At 29.8% G+C, this 20,641-nt stretch overlaps 1 protein-coding gene across 1 annotated transcript; it reads right to left on the minus strand.

Annotated features, from left to right (window-relative positions):
- Window positions 1-16,486: 16,486 nt before the first annotated feature.
- LOC129316160 (anthocyanidin 3-O-glucoside 6''-O-acyltransferase-like) lies at window positions 16,487-18,052 on the minus strand. Its single transcript, XM_054960451.1, has one exon. It carries the CDS (start codon window positions 17,954-17,956, stop codon window positions 16,586-16,588), a length of 1,371 nt encoding a protein of 456 aa, XP_054816426.1. The 5' UTR covers window positions 17,957-18,052; the 3' UTR covers window positions 16,487-16,585.
- Between the last annotated feature and the right edge of the window lie 2,589 nt (window positions 18,053-20,641).

Consider the following 20,641-nt stretch of genomic DNA (forward strand, 5'->3'; position numbering starts at 1 on the left):
ATAAATTATTGACAAGTCTTGTAATTTGCTAACTCTAGTCTTTTTGGACTGAGCTTGAGTTAAAAAATATTTTTACTGTTGAAATTATGAGGCAACATTAAAAAATCTTATTGTTTCAAAATATAAAACAACTTAAAAAATGTTTCATTAATAATACTTTTTAATATTATTTTTCAAATAAAAAATAATTAAAATAATATTGTAACATAATGATTAAGTGTGTAGGGACATTTTTAATAAAGAAAAATAGCATCCAAGGACAAGAGTGTAAAATTTATATCTCATAAGGACCAAATGATTTGATAATAACAGTCCTTTGATCCTTTTGACATATTGATTCCATAGGTGAAAAGACTGAAATACCCCTCATAGTAAAAAGAAAAAAAGAAACCCCCACCGTCGCTAGCTCTGGTCATCAAACCACCATCGATGGTGAAGTCATTAGAGCCCCTACTGTCGATGAGGTTGTCAGACCTCCAACACTGACATTTTATTTGAGAAATGAGGTATTTAGGTGGGTAAGGGTGAGTTTGATCCCATGACCCTTGACCACCTAAAAAGTTTGGGAGCCACTAGGCCTTTTAATAATATATGGCAAAAAAAAAAATATAAGTAGTAAACCAAATACAAAACCATTTCTATATAATAACCTAATGGTGTGTTGTTAATTTTTGAACGAAATTTGTTATTTTACAAATGTCACTTATTAATCTGACATTGACAATTACAAATTAAGAAGTTCAAAACTTCACTCATTTTACTTGTTAAACATCCCAATATATTATTGTCAATGACGAATAGTTTGTTATCAAAACCAAACAGGTAATTGTCAGTGAATGACTAACATGTACTGACCCTTTCTATCAATTTTTCTAACAAGTATCTATTTAATTTTGACAACAACTTATCCATGATTGACAACAACACATTTGACGTTTAATAAGTAAAATGAGTAAAGTTTTGAAACTCTCAATTTATAATTGTCCATATTATATTAACAAGTAACATTTGTAAAATAACAACAATTTATTTGAAATTAATAAGAATCTATTATGATTTTAACAAGTTAACAAAATGATAGGAAATATTTAGTTGTACGTATTAGTCATTCACTGACAAGTATCCGTTTGATTTTGACAACAATCTATTTGTGATTGACAACAATACAATAGGACATTCAAGAAGTAAAATGATTGAAGTTTTGAAGCCTTTAATTTGTAATTGTCTATATCAGATTAATAAGTGACATTTGTAAAATAATAACAATTTATTTAAAATTAACAAGAATCTATTATGGTGTTAATAAGTTAGAAAAATTGATAGGAAGGATTCAGTTGTGCGTGTTAATCATTCATTGACAAGTACTTGTTGGGTTTTGACAATAACCTATTCGTGATTGACAACAATGCATTAGGACATTTAAGAAATAAAATGAGTGAAGTTTTGAAGCCTTCAATTTATAATTGTCCATGTTAGATTAATAAGTGATATTTGTAAAATAACAACAATTCATTAACAAGAATCTATTATAATTTTAACAAGTTAAAAAAATTGATAGAAAAGGGTTTAGTTGTACGTGTTAGTCATTCACTAATAAGTGCCCGTTTGGTTTTGACAACAAACTATTCATGATTGACAATAATATATTGGGACATTTAACAAGTAAAATGATTGAAGTTTTAAAGCCCCAATTTGTAATTGTCCATGTCAGATTAACAAGTGACATTTGTAAAATAATAAGTTTCATTCAGAAAATAATAACACACCATTAAGTTATTATATGAAAGTAGTTTTGTACTTGATTTATTACTTATATTTTTTTGCTATATATCATTAAAGGGTTTGGAAGCTTAGTGGCCACAAAAAAACTTTTTAAGTGGCCGAGGGTCATGGGATGAATCCCACCCTTGGCTACCTAAAAACCTCATTTCTCAAATAAAATATTCTCGACTAGCATTGGTGATCCTACTAGCAGCAAGGGCTCCAACGACCTCGTCGCCGACAATGGTCTGACAATCGGCGCCAACAACGGTGGAGGTTTCTTTTTTCTTTTTGTTTTTTTAACTATGAAAGGCATTTCAATCTTTTCTCCTATAGAATCAATATGTCAAAAAGATCAGAAAACTGCAATGCTATTATCAAATTATTTGATCTTTATCTCATATAAATATCACCTAGTAGTCCTTAAATGCTATTTTTTCTTTTAGTAATTTATAGCTTTCTTTTGAGAAAGTAAGTTTGTAAGTTGCTAATATTGTGTTTTTATTGATGTGCATGACTTTTTCTTACATTGTGTTATACTATCTTAGAATCATAATATAAGAAGTTTTTTAAAAGCTTTGCTTGGTAAAAAATGTAGGGCATCGAATGATGTTTATAATTTTTTTTCAATTATGCTTTTACTTTATTTATTATTATTATTTTAAATGATAGATTGAAATTTTAATTATTATTACCAAAAACACTTATATAAAATGTTTAATGACAGTAAAATAGAAAAAATCTAATTTTTTTTAACAAATATTAACATTTCAATTAATATTAATATTTTCATAAACAGTTAATTGATTAATAATATTCCATATTTTAATATGAGAGAGCAATCTGGTATGGAGGGAGTGAAAGCCTGAAAGGCAGACAAAAAAGGAAGGAGGGAGCAGAAATCACGTGGAAAGGACTGAATCCGATCGGAAATGTAATTCCAAATGAAGCTGACAGAAATCACGTGATGTGTTTCTGCAACATTCACGTTCACGCCTGCCAACTCTCTCCCTCTTCTTTTTTATTTTATTATTTAAAAATCGTATGATTCTTTTTTAAATTAAAAAAAAAAAGTATGTTCGTCCAAAATCCTTTTTTATGGGTAAAACAGATTAACATCAACAAATATTAAAAAATCATCATGATAGTTTATTGGGACCTAATTAAAAATAAAATTGGTTCCTAGAACCAAATAAACTTGAAGGACTAAAATTAATCTTTTATTTATTAAATAATTTAAATAAATAATCAAAATATTTATATGTGTTAATTAATTTTCTTTTCAAGAAGGCATAAAATATGGTTGCCAGAGCTCTAACAAGTGATATCACACTTGTCGGAGCTCCTCGTAACAGGTGAAGGGTTGCCAAAAAGTGTTATTGAAAAATATCAACACTCTTTGATTACATGTAAACTCAACAACTAGAAGGTGTAAGAATTCTAACTCAGGGTGCAAAAGCTTTTGGCTTGAATGCAAGGCTTATGACTTAAGGTGCAACGGTTGTGGCTTGAGTGTAAGGGTTCTAACTTATGTGCAAAGCTTTTAGCCTGATATACAGGGATTATGACTGGGGTGTAAAGCTTTTAACTTGGGGTGCAGAGTTTTTGACTTAGACAATTATATGTAATATCTTATGAATTATATATAAATCAAATAATATATAAATCAAATACACAGAGAATACCCACTGTCAATAACCTTATAATCATTTGAAAATGACAACTAATTATATGTAAATTAATATGAGAAAAAATTCACGAGAATATATGAGGAATGATTTATATGATTAAGCCAGAAACCTTAAACTAGACCCCTTGTATGTTAAGCAATAAGCTTTGTGTTCAAGCCATATCTCTTACACCCAAGTCAAAAACTTTACAACCTAAGTCATAACACGTACATTTTAAGTTAAAAGCCTTGCACCCAAACCAAAATCCTTTCATTTAAACCAAAATTCTTGCACTTTAAGCCAAAATTCTTACACCCTTTAGTTATAGTACCCAAAATAAAAAAATACATTATGGGGAGTAAAACTAAAATCATGTCCATATTAAATTACATCCTACCCTATATAAAAAACAAATAAGAGAACATTCACAATAAGTTTCCACTTATTTCAGTATCATACATTGTATATCAAGCTATATTAACATGTAAATGATACAGATTCAATAATATAACATGGATGACAACTAAATTGTCTTTAAAAAACAAGTAAATGTAAATAAGGAGAACGAATAATAATTATTTCAATGAAAAACATTAATTTCATTAGATTTGGTATCAAAAAATATATTATGAGGGCTAAGAACAATATCATACCCATGTTAAACTATATTTTACCATATGCAAAAAATAAATAAGGAGGATGATCATAGGTATACTTCAAAATATAAATCAAATTTTCATTCAATCTTTTAGAGAAATTCCTTGATCAACATTTCCTTATAGTTCACTTAAATTATGATATGCATGCAAGAGTTTTTTAACTTGAACTTCTTTTTTCTTGTCTTCAAACAAAATCTTGAACTGCTGTGCATTTGGAACATTGTGCCTAAAATAAAAATTAATAGCCATCACAAATGGGTCTTTCAAGCATTAATTGATCACTTCTTCATGGGTGACATACAGAAAACCTTTCCTTCAAGGTAGAAGAATCAAACATTTAAAAAAGAATAAAAATGAAGTTAGTTTCAGTCATCCAATTTCAAGAGTTCTTTTAAACTACTGAAGGAAAGAATTAAAAACATTGTGTAAGAGTGATGAGATGAACTAAATTATTGTTCATGATCACATTTTATAAATTGCAGCATGTGTTGGTAATAGTCATTCTTCATTCAGAAATAGAAAGCAAACAAAACAATAAAATTTACTAAAAACTATTACAATACTTGAGAATGGTTTTGGCAACTCAATATTGGATAGAAATTTTCAATAGATTTTGGCAATATATACCATTCTTAAAGAAAAATGAAGTTTTGAAGCCATTAGTAATGCTTGAACAAGAAGGATCAACAAAGAGTATCCATTTAGAATGAAGCCATATTTTAGAGAAAAGCTTACTCAATTCAAGGTTCAAAATCATAATTTCTATCACATCTAAATTGGCAATTTCATTTGAATTCACAAATGAACTAAAAAGGAATGCAACATTTGAGGTGAATATAATATACATGACAAAACAACCAGTAGATCCACTTAATAATTTTTAGTGGTCCCTCCTCAAGAAGACGAGCATTTGCTATTATTATATCTCCAAGTTGAATACTAATGATATCACCTAGAACTAGGATTAAGGCATCTTGATCATTCCATCAACTGTCTCGAAGAACTTTAACAACATAGAAATTGGAAATGAAACTAAGGAAAATGATTTCATGGGGTAAGGAAAAGAAAAATAGAAAGGGAAAACAAGATTGCACCAATAATTAAGCTAAATTAAAGTTGGCAGCCATTAATATGAAAGGAATTAAATGCCAAAATGACACATTTGCTTTTAAAGCAAGATGAGCCAAGAGAGCAGCTACAGCATTACTCATATTGTTTTCCTAGATGAAACTAATTGTTGAATTGATGAGAAGCAAAGTGATGATACCCATAAAGTCTTGCCAGTTAGGGGGCTTCCCCTTTATACAAAAGTTTTGGGAACAATTAAAATTCTCAATAACAAAAACATCAAAGGCTTGAAGAAGTTTTTTAAAAAAGTTTAGCAACAAGAACTTTAAAAGTTGAACATACTTACCCTTTCATTAGCAAACATAATTGTCATTATAGCAGTAGCCTCTATAACTTATGATAGAGGATTTCACATAAAACCCAAGAACTTTAAAATTCTTCTCTCTTGAAAGATAATTTACTAGAAAAACCAACACTTTCTATTTTTTACTTGGCTTTAATTGAAAAACAGCACTAGGAGAAGGAAAAGGTACAGGATAGGATGAGTTCTAAACCTTTTTCTCTTCAAGCTTGTTATGCTAAAAAATGATGAGTCTCTCCTTAGCTTTGCTTCTGGGGGAAGGCAATGGTTGAAAACTAAATGAAGATGAAATAGAAGCAACAAAACTAAGAGAAGAGGAAGAGAATAACGAAATCGCGAAGGGAACTACTTGGTAGCAAGAAAGTAAAAAAAAAACGTTCAGCCAACGTCGGACCAACCTCATATAAGCTTAGCTAGCAATTTTACAGTGAAGGTTGATACCATCTTGACTGATGAGACAAGGCAGTATCATCAATCAAGGAGTTGCTAGCAGTGAGATAGGCAATGCAACGATGACCTAAATGGAGGGACACAACCAAAGGGAGACACAGACACATTACATAGTAGATAGGACAAAGGGGCATTTTAATCAAATGAGGAAAGAGTTAAATGAATAAAATTAATAATCGTGGTCATTCGGTGACATTTGGTCCTTGAGATCAATTTTTATTTCAATTTGGCCTTTCTGACCAATTTTTCCTAGTTTATTTTAATTTATTATGAGACTTTGATCGAACTGGATTTATAATTGAGTTTATTAAATTTATTTATACATTTATATATCCGCATATACATGTCTATAGGTTTAGTCGCCGCCAGTTTGTGCGTGATAGCTCCCTCTCAACTGCACAACCACGCATCATACTACAGTGTTTTCATCAATGTTTTTTTAAAGAAACATAATTTAATTAGTAAGTATACTGTTATGTAAACAATTCACTCTTTTATACTGTAACTAGAAGCGAATTTTGTGTATATTGTATCGAATCTAAAAAGTGTATGATTCATGATTTGCAAATAATTATATTCAATATAAGTTTTACATTTGATATTGGTAAAAATATAATAAAAATTATAAAATACATGTTACTTTTATATGGATACCTCCCAAAACTATTTAACTCATTTGAGGGTTGAGACGTAATTTTATTTTTAAATTATTTTTAAAAGAGCAATATTGTCCATAAATTAATTAAATTGGAGCAATGTTGCTCCCGCCGTTTAAACGTCCGTTAACTATACTTGTAAAACTTACTTTTCATGAATTAAGGTGGAATTTTACCTTTAAACTATTTTCAAAAGAGCAATGTTGCCCTTGCAGTTTAAAAATCATAAACGTTCATTGATTGTAGTTAGTGAGACTCATTTTTTTATTATCTCTCTCTAGCTAACATTGAATTGGGTCAGGATTTCATCTGGATCATGACATTCCAATTGTTGAATTGGTTTTTAGGTAGTCACTTTATGATGGTTTATGTACAGACTTTTTTGTTTATAATGCACATGAGATAGTATATTTATGATGATTAATTTTGTGGGTTGATCCACTCAAGAAGTGAGAAGCAACATTTTTACCTTGGAAATGTTGTTTAATATGCTTTTTGTTGAATTAAGAGCTTCTCTTGTTGTATTGTCGATGATAATTTATATTTCAACTATTATTATATTTGTCATTGAAGAAAATTAGTACAAAAATTGAGCTTCTGTTTAATGTATAGTTTATGACTTGTTGAAATGTTGATGAGGAATATCATGACACAGATAAATACTTTCACATGAATATTGAATGTTAGAAAAGATGTGAATGGAATGGCACTAATACAAAAAGTACTTTTTATTATTTTTCTCTAGTTAATAGCCGCTTATGATTTTTAAATAGTGAGGGCAAAATTGTTCCAATTTAATTAGTTTATAGGAGACATTACTTTTTTTAGAATAGTTTAGAAATAAAATTACATCTTAATCCATAAAAAGTGGGTCCCAGTGATACAGTTAACAAACTTTTAAACGACGGGAACAACATTGCTTCAATTTAATTAATTTAGAAGTAATATTGTTATGATAAGTAGTTTAAAAACAACATTATTTCTCTAAAAATAATTTAAGTACAAAAATATACCTTAAACATTTTATTTAAATTCAGTTTGCACGTATATGTAGATTCAAAATATAGAAGGTAATTCATTGAAAAAATTAGAAGGTAAAACAAAAACCATGCCTTTGTCTTCATATCAATTAAATTAAATGGATACCTGCAAGATGAAAGAAAAACTCTAAAAAAAATACTGGTTTTTTTTTTTACTTTTTTTAAGACAACTCAGATTTTTAACTCTTTGGACAACAGAATATGGGTATAAATTTGATACAAATTATAAAATTCACCACTTGCAATTCTCTCAAAGATTCCTTTTAAATCTTGTATAGTATTGAAATATATAAAAAAAATAACAAAGGAATATTTTCCCTCCATCGAATAACAAATATTATAAATCATTTTTAATGAAATATCATGTTAAAAAATATAAACAGCATTTTGGATCTTTTAAAATATAATTAATATGATTTTTTTAATGTTTTTAATTGGAAATATAATTAATAAGATTTTTTAATAGAAAAACCAATTAAATAAGACAAACATGAAAAAAAAATATAATTTTAAACTACGGCATCAAATACCTCATTGAAAAGTGTAAATTAATTGAAAGCGTTTGTTTTTTTCTTAAGCAAATCATTTGTGCCCCAAAGCCTATGGTGTTACAAAAAAGACCTCAAAATTATAAAAAAGGAGAATTTTTTGAGTCATTTTTTTTGGATAATTATCAGTCATTTTTGAATCCTTTTTTACAATAAATAAATTTAGAACTTATGGTGTTTATAGACATAAAGCTTAGGGGATGATTTGCTTAGTTACCCAAAAATGTTTTACAATAGTGCATAAGATATGTTGTTGTGATAAAAAAGAAAGAAAAGGAATAATAATTTTTTAATTGTTTACAATATTCTCTTATTAAAATCAATTCTGTTTGAACTTTGAAGTATCAGTTGAATATTAAATATAAATATTTTTTAAGAAAAATTTAAAATTTTAAAAATCCAGATTTTAGTTCACCTTATTGTGTGAGGCTATTGTTGCAACGCCTAAAATACGTTAGTAAAATCGCAAAAGAAATGATAATTGATAGCGACGAAAGTTGCGAAAGAGCAAAGACCGAGACCACGAATATGAAAAGTATTATTTGCACCGAAAGTTATGGTCTACCGTAATGTAGGGTCCCTATTTTCTCTCTTTCCGTAAATAAGCATTCATTAATTCCTTTCTCCCTCCAATTTCCACCGTTGTTTTTGCTTCTCTTTCTGCCTTGTACCTTGCCCCCATTGCCTTTTTGCTTTCTTATTTATGAGAAACAAAAAGCAAGGTGCAGGCACATATTTCCCCCTCCTTAAACTAATAACTTTAATTAAGTGTAATTTGATTTTTCTGTAAACTTTCTTGATAAAATAAAGTTCTTAACTAATTTTGATCATTTTGTTTAATTGTGATTTGATTAAAGATATCTTATACATTAAATCCGAGGAGAGAGTTAAGAAATTGCTTTTGCTTCTTGTCTGATTGCCATCCATCATTTTATTCATTTCTAAACTTTAAATTCATAAATTATTCAATGTTAGTATGATACAGTTTACACACGAGAGGTTGCACTATTCTTCTTGGATTTTTTGTTTGTAATCAGTTTTCTTTGTTTAATATAATTTGTTTTTATACAAAAAAGGCACTGTCATTGAAAAATTATTAGTATTTAGTATTTTAATAATAACTCACAAACTCATGGTATTGTGAGTAATTTTAAATTTTTAATTGAATAAAAATTCGTTGATTTTTTCATCGTTCTTCTAGTGTAAACGGATTGAGCAACTCTATTGAGCCACTAATCCCTTTTTCCCACAACTCTTCCGAGCTCACATCTACTCCTTTCAATCAAAGGAATCAGAATAAAGATTTATATTCCCAACTTGAAAAAGCTAACTTAACTATGAAGACATAGACCTTAATGTGCTTAGACAGTAATATAGTATTACAATTCTCCGATTTTAAGATATCATATAGCACAAACCGGAAGATGGAAAATCAAGACGTCAAAATGTATCAAATCAAAACCATCAATCATAATCATCATCATATATTACATAAACTGATAAACATACATAATATAAAAACAACCTAGCAACAGAGTGCAAACTCCGCAGATTATTTCCCCCTAACACCTACAATAAATAGAGTATTAATGATAGTATTAATACTAATAACATCGATCAATGTAAATAAAAAACAGTAAAAATCTCTCTAAGTATATGCAGATCCAGTCACAGCAATCACATCTCGCTCAAACAAAACAATCAGAATCCCGAGAAAATGAAAGAACTACTCTTCCTCCCTCAGATCTACATCTACTGCTTCAAGATAGCTACCATTGACATGACGATCGAAGCGCCGATCATGGCCAAAGAGGCTGAGACAGATCCGGCCGCACCGGCTGCAGGAGCCGGAGCCGGAGCCGACGAGGGGCTGGACTCTTGAGCCAAAGCGGCTGCGGAGAAGAGAGCGACAGCAAAGACGACAGCCAAGGCCTTGAATGTAGTCACTGGAGCCATTGCGCTGTGAATGAGAGTCAAGATAAGGCCGGAAAGGACGCCGGTGTGAGAATTGTGCGGCTGAAGAGCAGGAAATCAGAGAAGTGAGAAGTGTTTGAACGGGAATGGTTGATATTTATGGGGCGGAGTTGGTGACAGGGAGGCTGTGAGGCCCAGTGCAAACGTGGACAGCTGGCAAGGGGGCTGGCCACGTTGTGGCAACAGAAAGATTAGAGAGGGAAAAAAAAAGAGGTGGGGTACAGTGTGTGTTGGTGCGGGATTGGTGCGAATAGGTTAGAACTTAGAACTGTGGGTACGTTTGTGTGCTGGGCTTTGCTGTGCTGTGACGCGTTCTTACTTGTTTTCTTGTTCTTTTCTTTTTTAACATCGATATGTATATATAAAAAAAAACATTTTAAGGTATAATATCAATCAATCATTGCGTATGTATATAATTAAAAGTTATGTTGGCTTAATATAAACTAATAGTTTTCTTATAGGAAAAATTTCCACAAAAACCTCTTAATTATGGTTAGTAAAAAAAACTTTTATAAATTTTAAAATTTTATTATAGTCTAAAAGTACTACAATATAGTTAAAATGTTGAGAGAAATTATTTGGATGTACTTATTGAAAGATAGTTATTTATTCATTATTGTAAATTGTTCGTTTTTCTACATACTATTGCTCATTACCTTATATTAAGTTATTCATTGTCATACGGTATGTTATTTGTCCATTACTTTAAATTAACAACTAATTTTTTTCTTTGCTTTTGGACATTTGTAATTTACAAACAATAAACAGTAGTGCAATGGACAACTTAATATATAGTAATGAACAGCAACATGTAGAAAAACAAACAACATGTGTTAGCATGATAACAATACTTGAAATGAAATCAATTGAAATTAATGAACAAACAACAGACAATAAGGTAATGAACAATTTAATGTAGAGTAATGAACAACAATATGTAAGAAAATGAACAACTTGTGTTACAAAAATGACAACACTTTAAAGGAAATCAATTGAAAATAATGGACAAGCAACAAATAATGGGACAATGAACAACTCAATGTAGGATAATGAATAATAATATGTAGAGAAATGAACAACTATTGTTAGCATAATAATAACACTTGGAATGAAATTAACTGAAAATAATAGATAAACAACAAACAGTAGAGCAATAAATAACTTAATATAGGGTAATGAATAACAGTACGTGAAAAAACGAACAACTCATGTTTGCATGATAATAAAATTTGGAATGAAATCAGCTAAAAGTAGTGGACAAACAACATATAATAGGATAACAAATAATTTAATGTAGGGTAATAAATAATGGATAGTAAAAAAATAAACACTTCATGCTCGCATCATCCAGGTATATTTTGTAGAGAGAGTTAATTTTGTCATTTCTCTCAGTATTTTAATTTCACTTTAGTATCCTTGGATTGCACTAAAATTTTAGAGTTTTTTGGGTTCTTTTTTTTAATAACAATGGTCAAGGGGTTTTTATTGATTTTTTTTAAATGAAAAGGAAAAATAATTATTTGATTTTATAGTTGTGGTCTGGATAAAAGGACACCCTTAAACTTTGGTGCTTACATCATGATGATAGTTCTGAGCATTAATCTTTCAAAGGAATTTACATGCAATTAAACTGAGATTGTTTAAGAATTAAGAATGAGAATCCTGTAAACCATACGCAATTGGGGAACGTAGGTTGTTTAATACTATAGGTTGGCTAATCTACTTAGCTTTCAAGGTAAGCAACCTAATGTCTGAATTTGGCTATTCCCTTTCCAGGTAAATTCTGCTCTTCCCAATAATTATTTCAAAACAAATATATATAATAATAGCAATATAAGAGACATTTTTGGTTGGGCGGTCTACGTAGCTTGCTCCTTTTTGTTTTTGACCAACTGAAGAAAAAATGATGCCGTTTCCTTTTGTAAAAAATCAAATGATAATATTAATAATAAAAGAGAAATTTACATACAAGTCCCACGTAATATAGTTAATTACTATAAAATTTATTAATAATTAAGTTAAGGAAATGACAAACCATTGTATTGTGTGGACCTTAAAGTAATTCTCTCAAAATGTTTTACAAATGAATATAAAACAAAAAATGAGAGAGAGAGAGAGAGAGCATGCGGGAGAACAGTTTAAATTTAATGTTTTAACTAGTTAAATCGAGAATTAACTTTTGATCCTATTTGGTTGACTCTCCAAAATCAGGCACAAAGAAATGGGTCAACAACCAGAAAAATTGACTAAAAATTGGACTAGTTTCCTTAAAATATCATATAGAATTAATTACAAATTAAAAATAAAAATTAATTAAAGCAAAGACAACCAAAAATAGTAATATTAAAAACCATGGGCCATGAGCTGCAAGTTTTACAAAATCGAAGCCTGTAATACTTCAGACGCCCTCCACCCCACTTTTTATAGATATACACGAGGCCTCACTTCTCTTCTGATTTGAGCGATGTGGGATTTCTACAGTATATATTATTGTCCACATATTTCACAACTTACTGCATTCTTTCCCATTATTCTTTTCCCCTCCATGATTTTGGTTTTTTTTTAATTTTACACATATATTTAATATTAACACTTTCTACTATTATCTATATTTTTTATTTAAACTTGATTTTTTAAAGTTGACATAAATATGTATTCAAAAAATGTCTAACATCATCATTTTATCAATAATAATGTATTCATCAATAATAGATCATTTTACCAAGCATTTATTATTATTTTTTTAAAAATTTAAATATTTGCATGTATTTTTTATCTAATTATAATACATAAATTAAAAATATATTAATTTAATGTCAATCAATTTAACTACGGTTGAAGTAATGAAGTAATGAATTGTGAACCAATATTTATTATAATTCAATAATCGATTTAATTTTTAAAATCTTAATTAAATCTTATGCTTGTGGTCTGGTACAATGAAACAGAAATGATGCCTTTTTCACTTTCAATTGAATCACTACTGTTTCATCATCTAGATCAATGCCTAAGTACTAGGAATATTTTGTTGTTTAAAAGATAGAGGTAAATAATAATTTGTTTATGTAAAAAAAAATATAAATAACGTGTTTTATTTTATAATTCATTACCCTGTACACATTCAAATATAAATAATTTTTTTATTTCAGAACTTGTTATATGCGTGTAAATTAAAAATCAAATAAAATGTTACGTCTTCTATGCTATAAAAAAAAAAAACTTGTTTTACTTTAGTATTTATTATCTCGCATATATTTTTTATTGTATATCTTTAATTTCCTTTTTTTTTTGTTTAAGGAGTCTAAAATCCCTTGGATACGAAACATTTTTAGTTTATATTTATTTTAAAATATAATTAATGTGTTTTTTAAAAATACTTATAACAAATAAATTATTTTATATTTATTTTAAAATGAAACACTTTATTAAATAATCTATTCTGTATTGGTCCTTATCTATAAATAATTTTTTAAAGGATTCTTGAATGTGATTTTTCTTAAAATTTTTATTTCAAAGACTGAAATACCTTTTATGAAAAACTACACTGGCAGAACCCTAACCTTAATCTGTTGGAGGTTGCAACCATTGCCAAGAAAGCAATGATCAAAATTTTGAATCCAAAGCAAAATACTTGTTTTCTTTAACTTTTACTTACTCTATTGTGGTCAAGAACTTTGATTTCTACCATTAATGGAGTTCATTAGGACATACAAACCTCATTCTCTTTCTTCTCGGCCATATCCAGAAGCAGGAATTGCGTGTTCTTAGATCTACAGAGGTACTGAAGATACTTGCCATTAAGCTTACTCGTCGGAGCTACATGGCCTTGTGATGTAAATCTTAGAGCATGACAGAAGTCGTTGATGGTTGTTGGAGGTTGTCGTCACTGAGATGTTCACCAACAATGGGTGAGAAGATCACCGACGATGGGTGGTAGCCGGTGTGAAAGGTTAAAAATGTCACAAATCCCACTTCCATCCATGGGTCAAGAGGTGGAAATCAATTTAAGCACTTTTTTTTTTTGTTTGGAATTTAATTCTGTGTGGAATTCACATTTGACATACCAAATAAGTTAAAATTTCATTTCCATTTTCAATTCAATTTCCTTGATGCTCAATTTCATCATCCCAAACGACCCTTAAAAATTTGATAGCACTTCCCTCGCAACATGAAAAATCAAAATTAAATTTCTTATTAAAAGACATTTTTATATTTAGTATTCAAACAGAATTATTTCTGGTAAGAGATTATTTTTAAGCAGTTTTGTTTTTTTTTGTTTGATGCCATTTGTAATTTTAATTTGGAAAAGCATAATTATTGGTCTTTATATTCTTAACATATTTTAATATTAGTTCTTATACTTTTTTTGTTGTTGAATTCCACAAGTTTTATTTGTCTGTGATATCAGGCCTTATATTTTTTAAATGTTACCAGTGAGTAATGCGCACATAAGCTTTTTTACTTTTTGTATTAAATTGTTAAAATTATAACGAGTTGTATAAAAAATGAGTAGAAAAAAAATTATAATATTAAATCAAAACCCTTAAAGACACAATGAGTGAATATTTAAAAGGGAAAAAAAAAACGACAACTATGACAAACAGGCAGAAGTGTTAGTGACTATTTTGCTTATGCAATGTTTAATTAATAATCATTTTACTAATTCAATGATATAATTAACATAGCTAGTTATGTGCAGAACAGCAGATTTAACTTCGGCAATGATAAATGTGACAAATGAAATTTTAGGGACTTGCATAACAAAAAAATAAAAAAAGTATAAGAAGTAATAACAAAACACCTTAAAAGTGTAGGCTTCTCCTTTTAATTTTTCGGTGCTTGTGCTTTGCCCGCGCGGCCCCTACCTATGGCCGCATCTTTTAGATGCTAAATCAATTTATCTGGGACCACATTGCACTCAAGCTTGAATATTTTATTCACACATCCCTTTCACAAATCAATGGCAATCAAATTCTTATGCTTTTTTTTTTTTGGGGTCAAATTGGACTTTACTGGGGGAAAAAAAAGGACGGAAAATGAGTGTTAAATATCAGCCCACTAACCATCACATTAGGTGCCTCTGTTTTGCAAGTTCCATTATTTTTAAAACCAGACCAATTAATCATCTTTCAATCTTACATAGATTATTTCTTGAGTCAATGGCCTTGTACCGTAAGCTCGTTTGTAAGAAAGAAGTTGTGAGTTTGATTCCACTTATAACTTTAGGTTGTTAGTGCTTGCCTCTACAATTTAAAAAAGAAAATATTTTTTAAGCTTAGCTTAACTTTAGGTCGCATTACATGTGAAAGTTGTTGCTTTTTCAAATTACTCAAAAATAATCTTCTAACATTTACAATTTGTAGCTTGTTTGGTTCTTCGTTTTATGCTCAAAAGTACTATTTGCTGACCAAGTTTGTATTGTATGCTTGTTTGGCTATGCTCCTCTGCCAGTTAGCAAAATGGAATCTCACTAGAAAACTGGGTTTTGCAAGTGGGAAAAAAAGAGTTCTTTGCAGAAAATTGGGTTTTGTAAAAGAAACCTTTATCACTCCAACAGTCCACAACAAAGATATGATTGAAATCATGCATTGTTGTGTACTACTTGTTCCAAGTATGTCCAATGCATGCTAATGAAGATTTGACATTATGTCTCTTATTTCATGATTGCAATTGTTTGCGGTTTGTTTGTTGGACATTATAGTCATGGAATTAATTTAAAAAAGGTATTGTGTTTGGTAAGGGAAAAAAACAGTTATTGCGTTATTCTTCAAATTAATTTGGGCCATACTCTATGCATCACTTCTGGACTTGGCCCAGACACACAATCCAAAGACAGTCATATTACCTAATTTGCGATTTAATCCTTGTATTTAATTGGATCACTATAATTCTTTTTTAATATGTTTTATTTAATGTTTTGAAACCCTTCGCTAAACGTTTTTTGGAATATATTCAAAGTATTATAACCATTGATATGACATTTCATTTTTCATTATTTCAAAGTCACCGGGGGCCAATCCCAAATTAATTAATTGGATGAAATTGTGAATAATAAAAGCTGTGTTCCTTTTGTAAAAAGGTTGCACAAGACAATAAACCATGATTTATTATCGATCCATAAAGCATGAAAATATTCTAAAGTTCACTTTTTAAAATTTTCTAAATTTAAAAGTATTTGAGTCGTCAGATAAATCACGTGATGACAGATACATTTGATTTTGATTCATAAGTAACAATATATGAACATAGGACAATATGAACATAAGTAATTATTTGATTTTGATTCATTTAATTAAATGCTCTCAAATTCAAGAAATTTCATAGAATGAAACCCGGAGGTTTTTCTTCCTTTATTATCAATCATGATTGAAAAAAAGTAAAGTATTTACAGTAGGTTCTTATGAAATTGCATTCAGACCTTGGTTGAAGAACATGGTAAAGGTGTCCATTTTCTTATGAGGCAAAGCCAAACCCATCTCTATCCCACCATCAACATCTCTGCTCTCAATAAGTGAAATGGCTTTGCTCTTATCAATTGATATCTCCTCTATCTTCCTTGCCTTCCCCCACCCAAAATCTGTCTCATAAAGCTTCAATTTTGGAGACCATGTTGCCACCACATGGAGCTCCGACCCGTATATCTCCTCCCAATCCGATACCCATTTCTCTGCTCCGTCCAGCATCTCCTTATCCAGCTTCTTAATTGTGCCTCCGATGGCTCTCGCCGCCGCCACAATCCCATCTTCTCCAAGCAACTCATCCCTCATCGCAGACCCACGACCGAACCCCACGCAATTCCCGAGATAAGTCGCCGGCACAGGAAATTGTAGGCGAGTCATGCCGCCGGCGATGAACCCGAAATAAGCCGGATCCTTGTGGACATGTTCGTTGCTGGTGATTTGATGAGTTTTGAGCATGCAAACCCAGAGAAAAGCACATGTTAAGACGTAAGGAGATAAGTGCACAGGCTGGGACTGGTTCTTCTCTCTGCATAATGAAACAATGAAGCGTTTGATCTTCTCCATCTGAGTCGGATCCATCAAGAAAGTGGCTCGAACCAGGTCGCTTAGCGATGAGTTGACCTTGGTGTCGTCAATGAAAGAAGTTCTCTTCCGGCGCCATTGCTTCAAGAAAACCCCTTCAAGCCCATGGGAATCCATAATCACGCTTCGATCATAAAAGGGTAGGGATTTGCATGGAAACGATGAAGCTTGGGAGGAGGAATACGCTGCCCAGGTCTTCATGAAATTGTTGAAGGTTCTTCCATCAGCAATAACATGCAGATAAGCGAGTCCGATACAAATACCAGAACCTGGGAACACGGTGATCTGAATAGCCATCAAAGCAAGCTCCTTTGTTCCAGATTTCAGCTCGGGAACAAGTGGGTAGAAACAATTGACGTCTCTGGCATGGTTGCTGCAGAGATGGTTAAAGTCGTCGGCGGATTCAGCGACGAGCAGAGAGACAGAGTTTGCTTCGGAGTAAACAATGTGGGGTTTGGAAGGTTCCGGCGAGGGAAGGAAGGTTCCGGCGAAAGGGAAGTAGTGTTGCAGGGTGAGGGAGAGAGAGTGCTTGAGGTTAGGGAGAGTGAAGGCGGTGAAGTAAGAGAGAGGGAAAGGGAAGTCGAAGAAGAAGAGAGGTTGGCTTGGGGAGAAGAAGAGCCATGGAAGGTCGAGGAAAGTGAGAGGAAGAGAGGTCGGTGAGGTTGAACGTGGCGGAGGAGAGACCTGGCTCTGCTCGATTATCTTCACTCTGAGACCTTCACACATGGTTGACACCTCAGAAGGAAGCCTGTGATGAAGAAGAAGGTAAATTGTATGGCAGGCTGCTTACACTCAGTCTCAGGTTCTTAACTCTTTTGTACTTGTCAGGACACAAGCAGAACACAAGGCTCTGATTTAGTGCCCACTCGCACTAATTTGGATAATAATATTTTAAAATTATAAGATATTTTCTTTAAAATGTTATATTTAAAAATACAAGATTTTTTTATTTTTTAAATAATTAATTATTTTTCAAAAAAATAATTTCAATAAATACTTAAACATTGACGAGAGTTGTCATTAAGATACGCTATTATAAAATAAAAATATATGGAGAGAAGCAATATAATTTTTAATGATATGAACTGTATTTAAGTGAAAATTAATTAAAAATGACATATAATTTCAGATGGAGGGAGGGATTGAGGGAGTAACATTTCTAGGTGCATTTTGTTGATGTTTGAAAACATAACAAAGTGCGGATCTTGTAATGGTATTAACAATAATTGGAGATCTTGAATTAATGAAATATTTGTGAAAATATTATATATAGTCTTCATTTACAATATTAAACCAACAAATTATTTAATTTATGAAAATTTAGTTACAAATTTAAGAATGTTAAATCCAAGGGCAAAAAAAAAAGCAATGCATGAATCATGAATTTATCATTGTTATTTGTGAATTTAATAAAGTTTATTTGTGAATTTTTACTAAATCACTTGTAAATTTGTGAAAAATTAATTCTGAATGATTAGATGATCTTATTGATTTATACACTCTCTCTTATAATTTATTAACAATCACTTGTGAATTTAAGAAATGCTACCATTTATGAATATGTGACACATATATTGTGAATGGATATTAATAACTTTAATTCCAAATCCATAATCTAGGAACTTATTTTTATTTTTGAATATTCATTTACAACTAATTTTCTATAATTTCATAAATTTATAAGTAATTATTCTTACATTTACAAATAACAATGTATAAATTCATGATATTATCTATTCATTTACGTATTATATGAATTTACATATAACTTTAAATTCACAATTAATTTTTCTTAAATTTATAATTGACTTTTCATTCACCACTTCAATAATTAGAGTTCTTTTTATTATTAATAAAAATTATGATCCTTACATGATGGGGTATCTTAATAATTCAAGATTTTCAATTATTATTATTAATACTCAACAACCATATTGATAATTGCCATTTTTCTGTAATATTTTGTGATGGTTGCTTTCGTCATTGACAATACTTTCCTACTTCCGTTCATTTGCAGAATGACCAGAAAAAGAATAGACGCGTGTGAACAACGTGTGACCGAGTCAAAGCTAATTATTTATTACGGGCGGAGCGACACGTGACTACCATATAAGAAGAAAAATTAACAAGGAAGGATTACGGAATAATTAAATTACAGAGAAGGACCGGAACATAAAAGGAGAAACAATTGAACAAGCATGCCGACAGATATGTGTTTGAATTTCAGTTGGATGTGACTAATAAAAATAATAATAAATATAATTAATTAATAAAATTTATTAATAAGATTGATTTTAATAAAAAAAATAAAAAGTATAATTAAAAAGAAAAATTGAAAAGTGGGATTGAAAATTAGGTAAAATTATAATTTTATAAAAATATATCCAAACACTTCTACTACATGTTAAAATTAATTATAAATTTAAAATTATATTTTTTAAAAAAATATGCAAATATCCACAATGCATGTCAAAATCAATTATGAATTCAAAATTATAATTTTTTAAAAAATATTCAAACACTTTTATACATGTTAAAATCAATTATAAACTTAAAACCATGATTATCTTATAAGTTATTATTATCTACTTTTCAATTATACTTTTCTAAAAATTTATATAAAAATATTATAGACTATTTTAAAAATTCTTATATAGTATATGTCGAAGAATTGTCTAAAAAATTCCCTCTTCTTGGCGTAAAATGACATAATGATGTGTAAGTTGTAAACAATTTAATTTAAGCTTCGTCTTCATTATGTGTGCATATCCTAGTGTGTGCGTGTGTGTACTCTGGAAGGGTTATTAGTTTCTGCCATCCTGAGCTGTCAATAATGAATTAAATTCCTTTGTGGAACTAATATTTTTTGTGATGAACTAATATTTCCTGCTACTCTGGTCATGCCGTATATGATTATCTATAGATAATTAATAAATTGATCCTAAATTATATGTCTAAAAGTTTCAAGGATCTTAAACTTATTTTTTAATGCAATATTCGTATTGACTTTTCAAAATAATAAAATCTGACCTTTATCATTAACAAAAGTTAATTTTAACAGTCAATTGATATAAAAATGATAAAAAAGTTATAAAAATGACAAAAAATTAATATAAAGGATTGAAAAATTATAGACAAAGATCTAAAAAATTGCAAAAAATGACCAAAAAATTTTATCGATCTTTTTCCATTATTTTTTAGCCAACTAATTTTTAGAGTTAACTTTTGTTAATGATAGTTAGTAGATGCCAAATTACTGTTTTCAAAAGTTAAAAGGAAACATTACATAAAAAATAAATTTAGAAGTCCCAGAAGCTCATAAAGTGTAGTTCAAAAGTCAATTTACTCATTACATATTGATAATAGTTGGAGAAAAATAGGCATCCTAAATAATACTAAAAAAATTTAATA

Source organism: Prosopis cineraria, unplaced genomic scaffold (assembly GCF_029017545.1).
Source record: "Prosopis cineraria cultivar Desert tree isolate PC_DT_omini unplaced genomic scaffold, ASM2901754v1 PC7, whole genome shotgun sequence".
Taxonomy (NCBI): Eukaryota; Viridiplantae; Streptophyta; class Magnoliopsida; order Fabales; family Fabaceae; genus Prosopis; species Prosopis cineraria.

Coding starts and splice junctions, on each gene's coding strand:
- LOC129316160 (XM_054960451.1), bottom strand. CDS start 17,956: ATGTGTGAAGGTCTCAGAGTGAAGATAATCGAGCAGAGCCAGGTCTCT.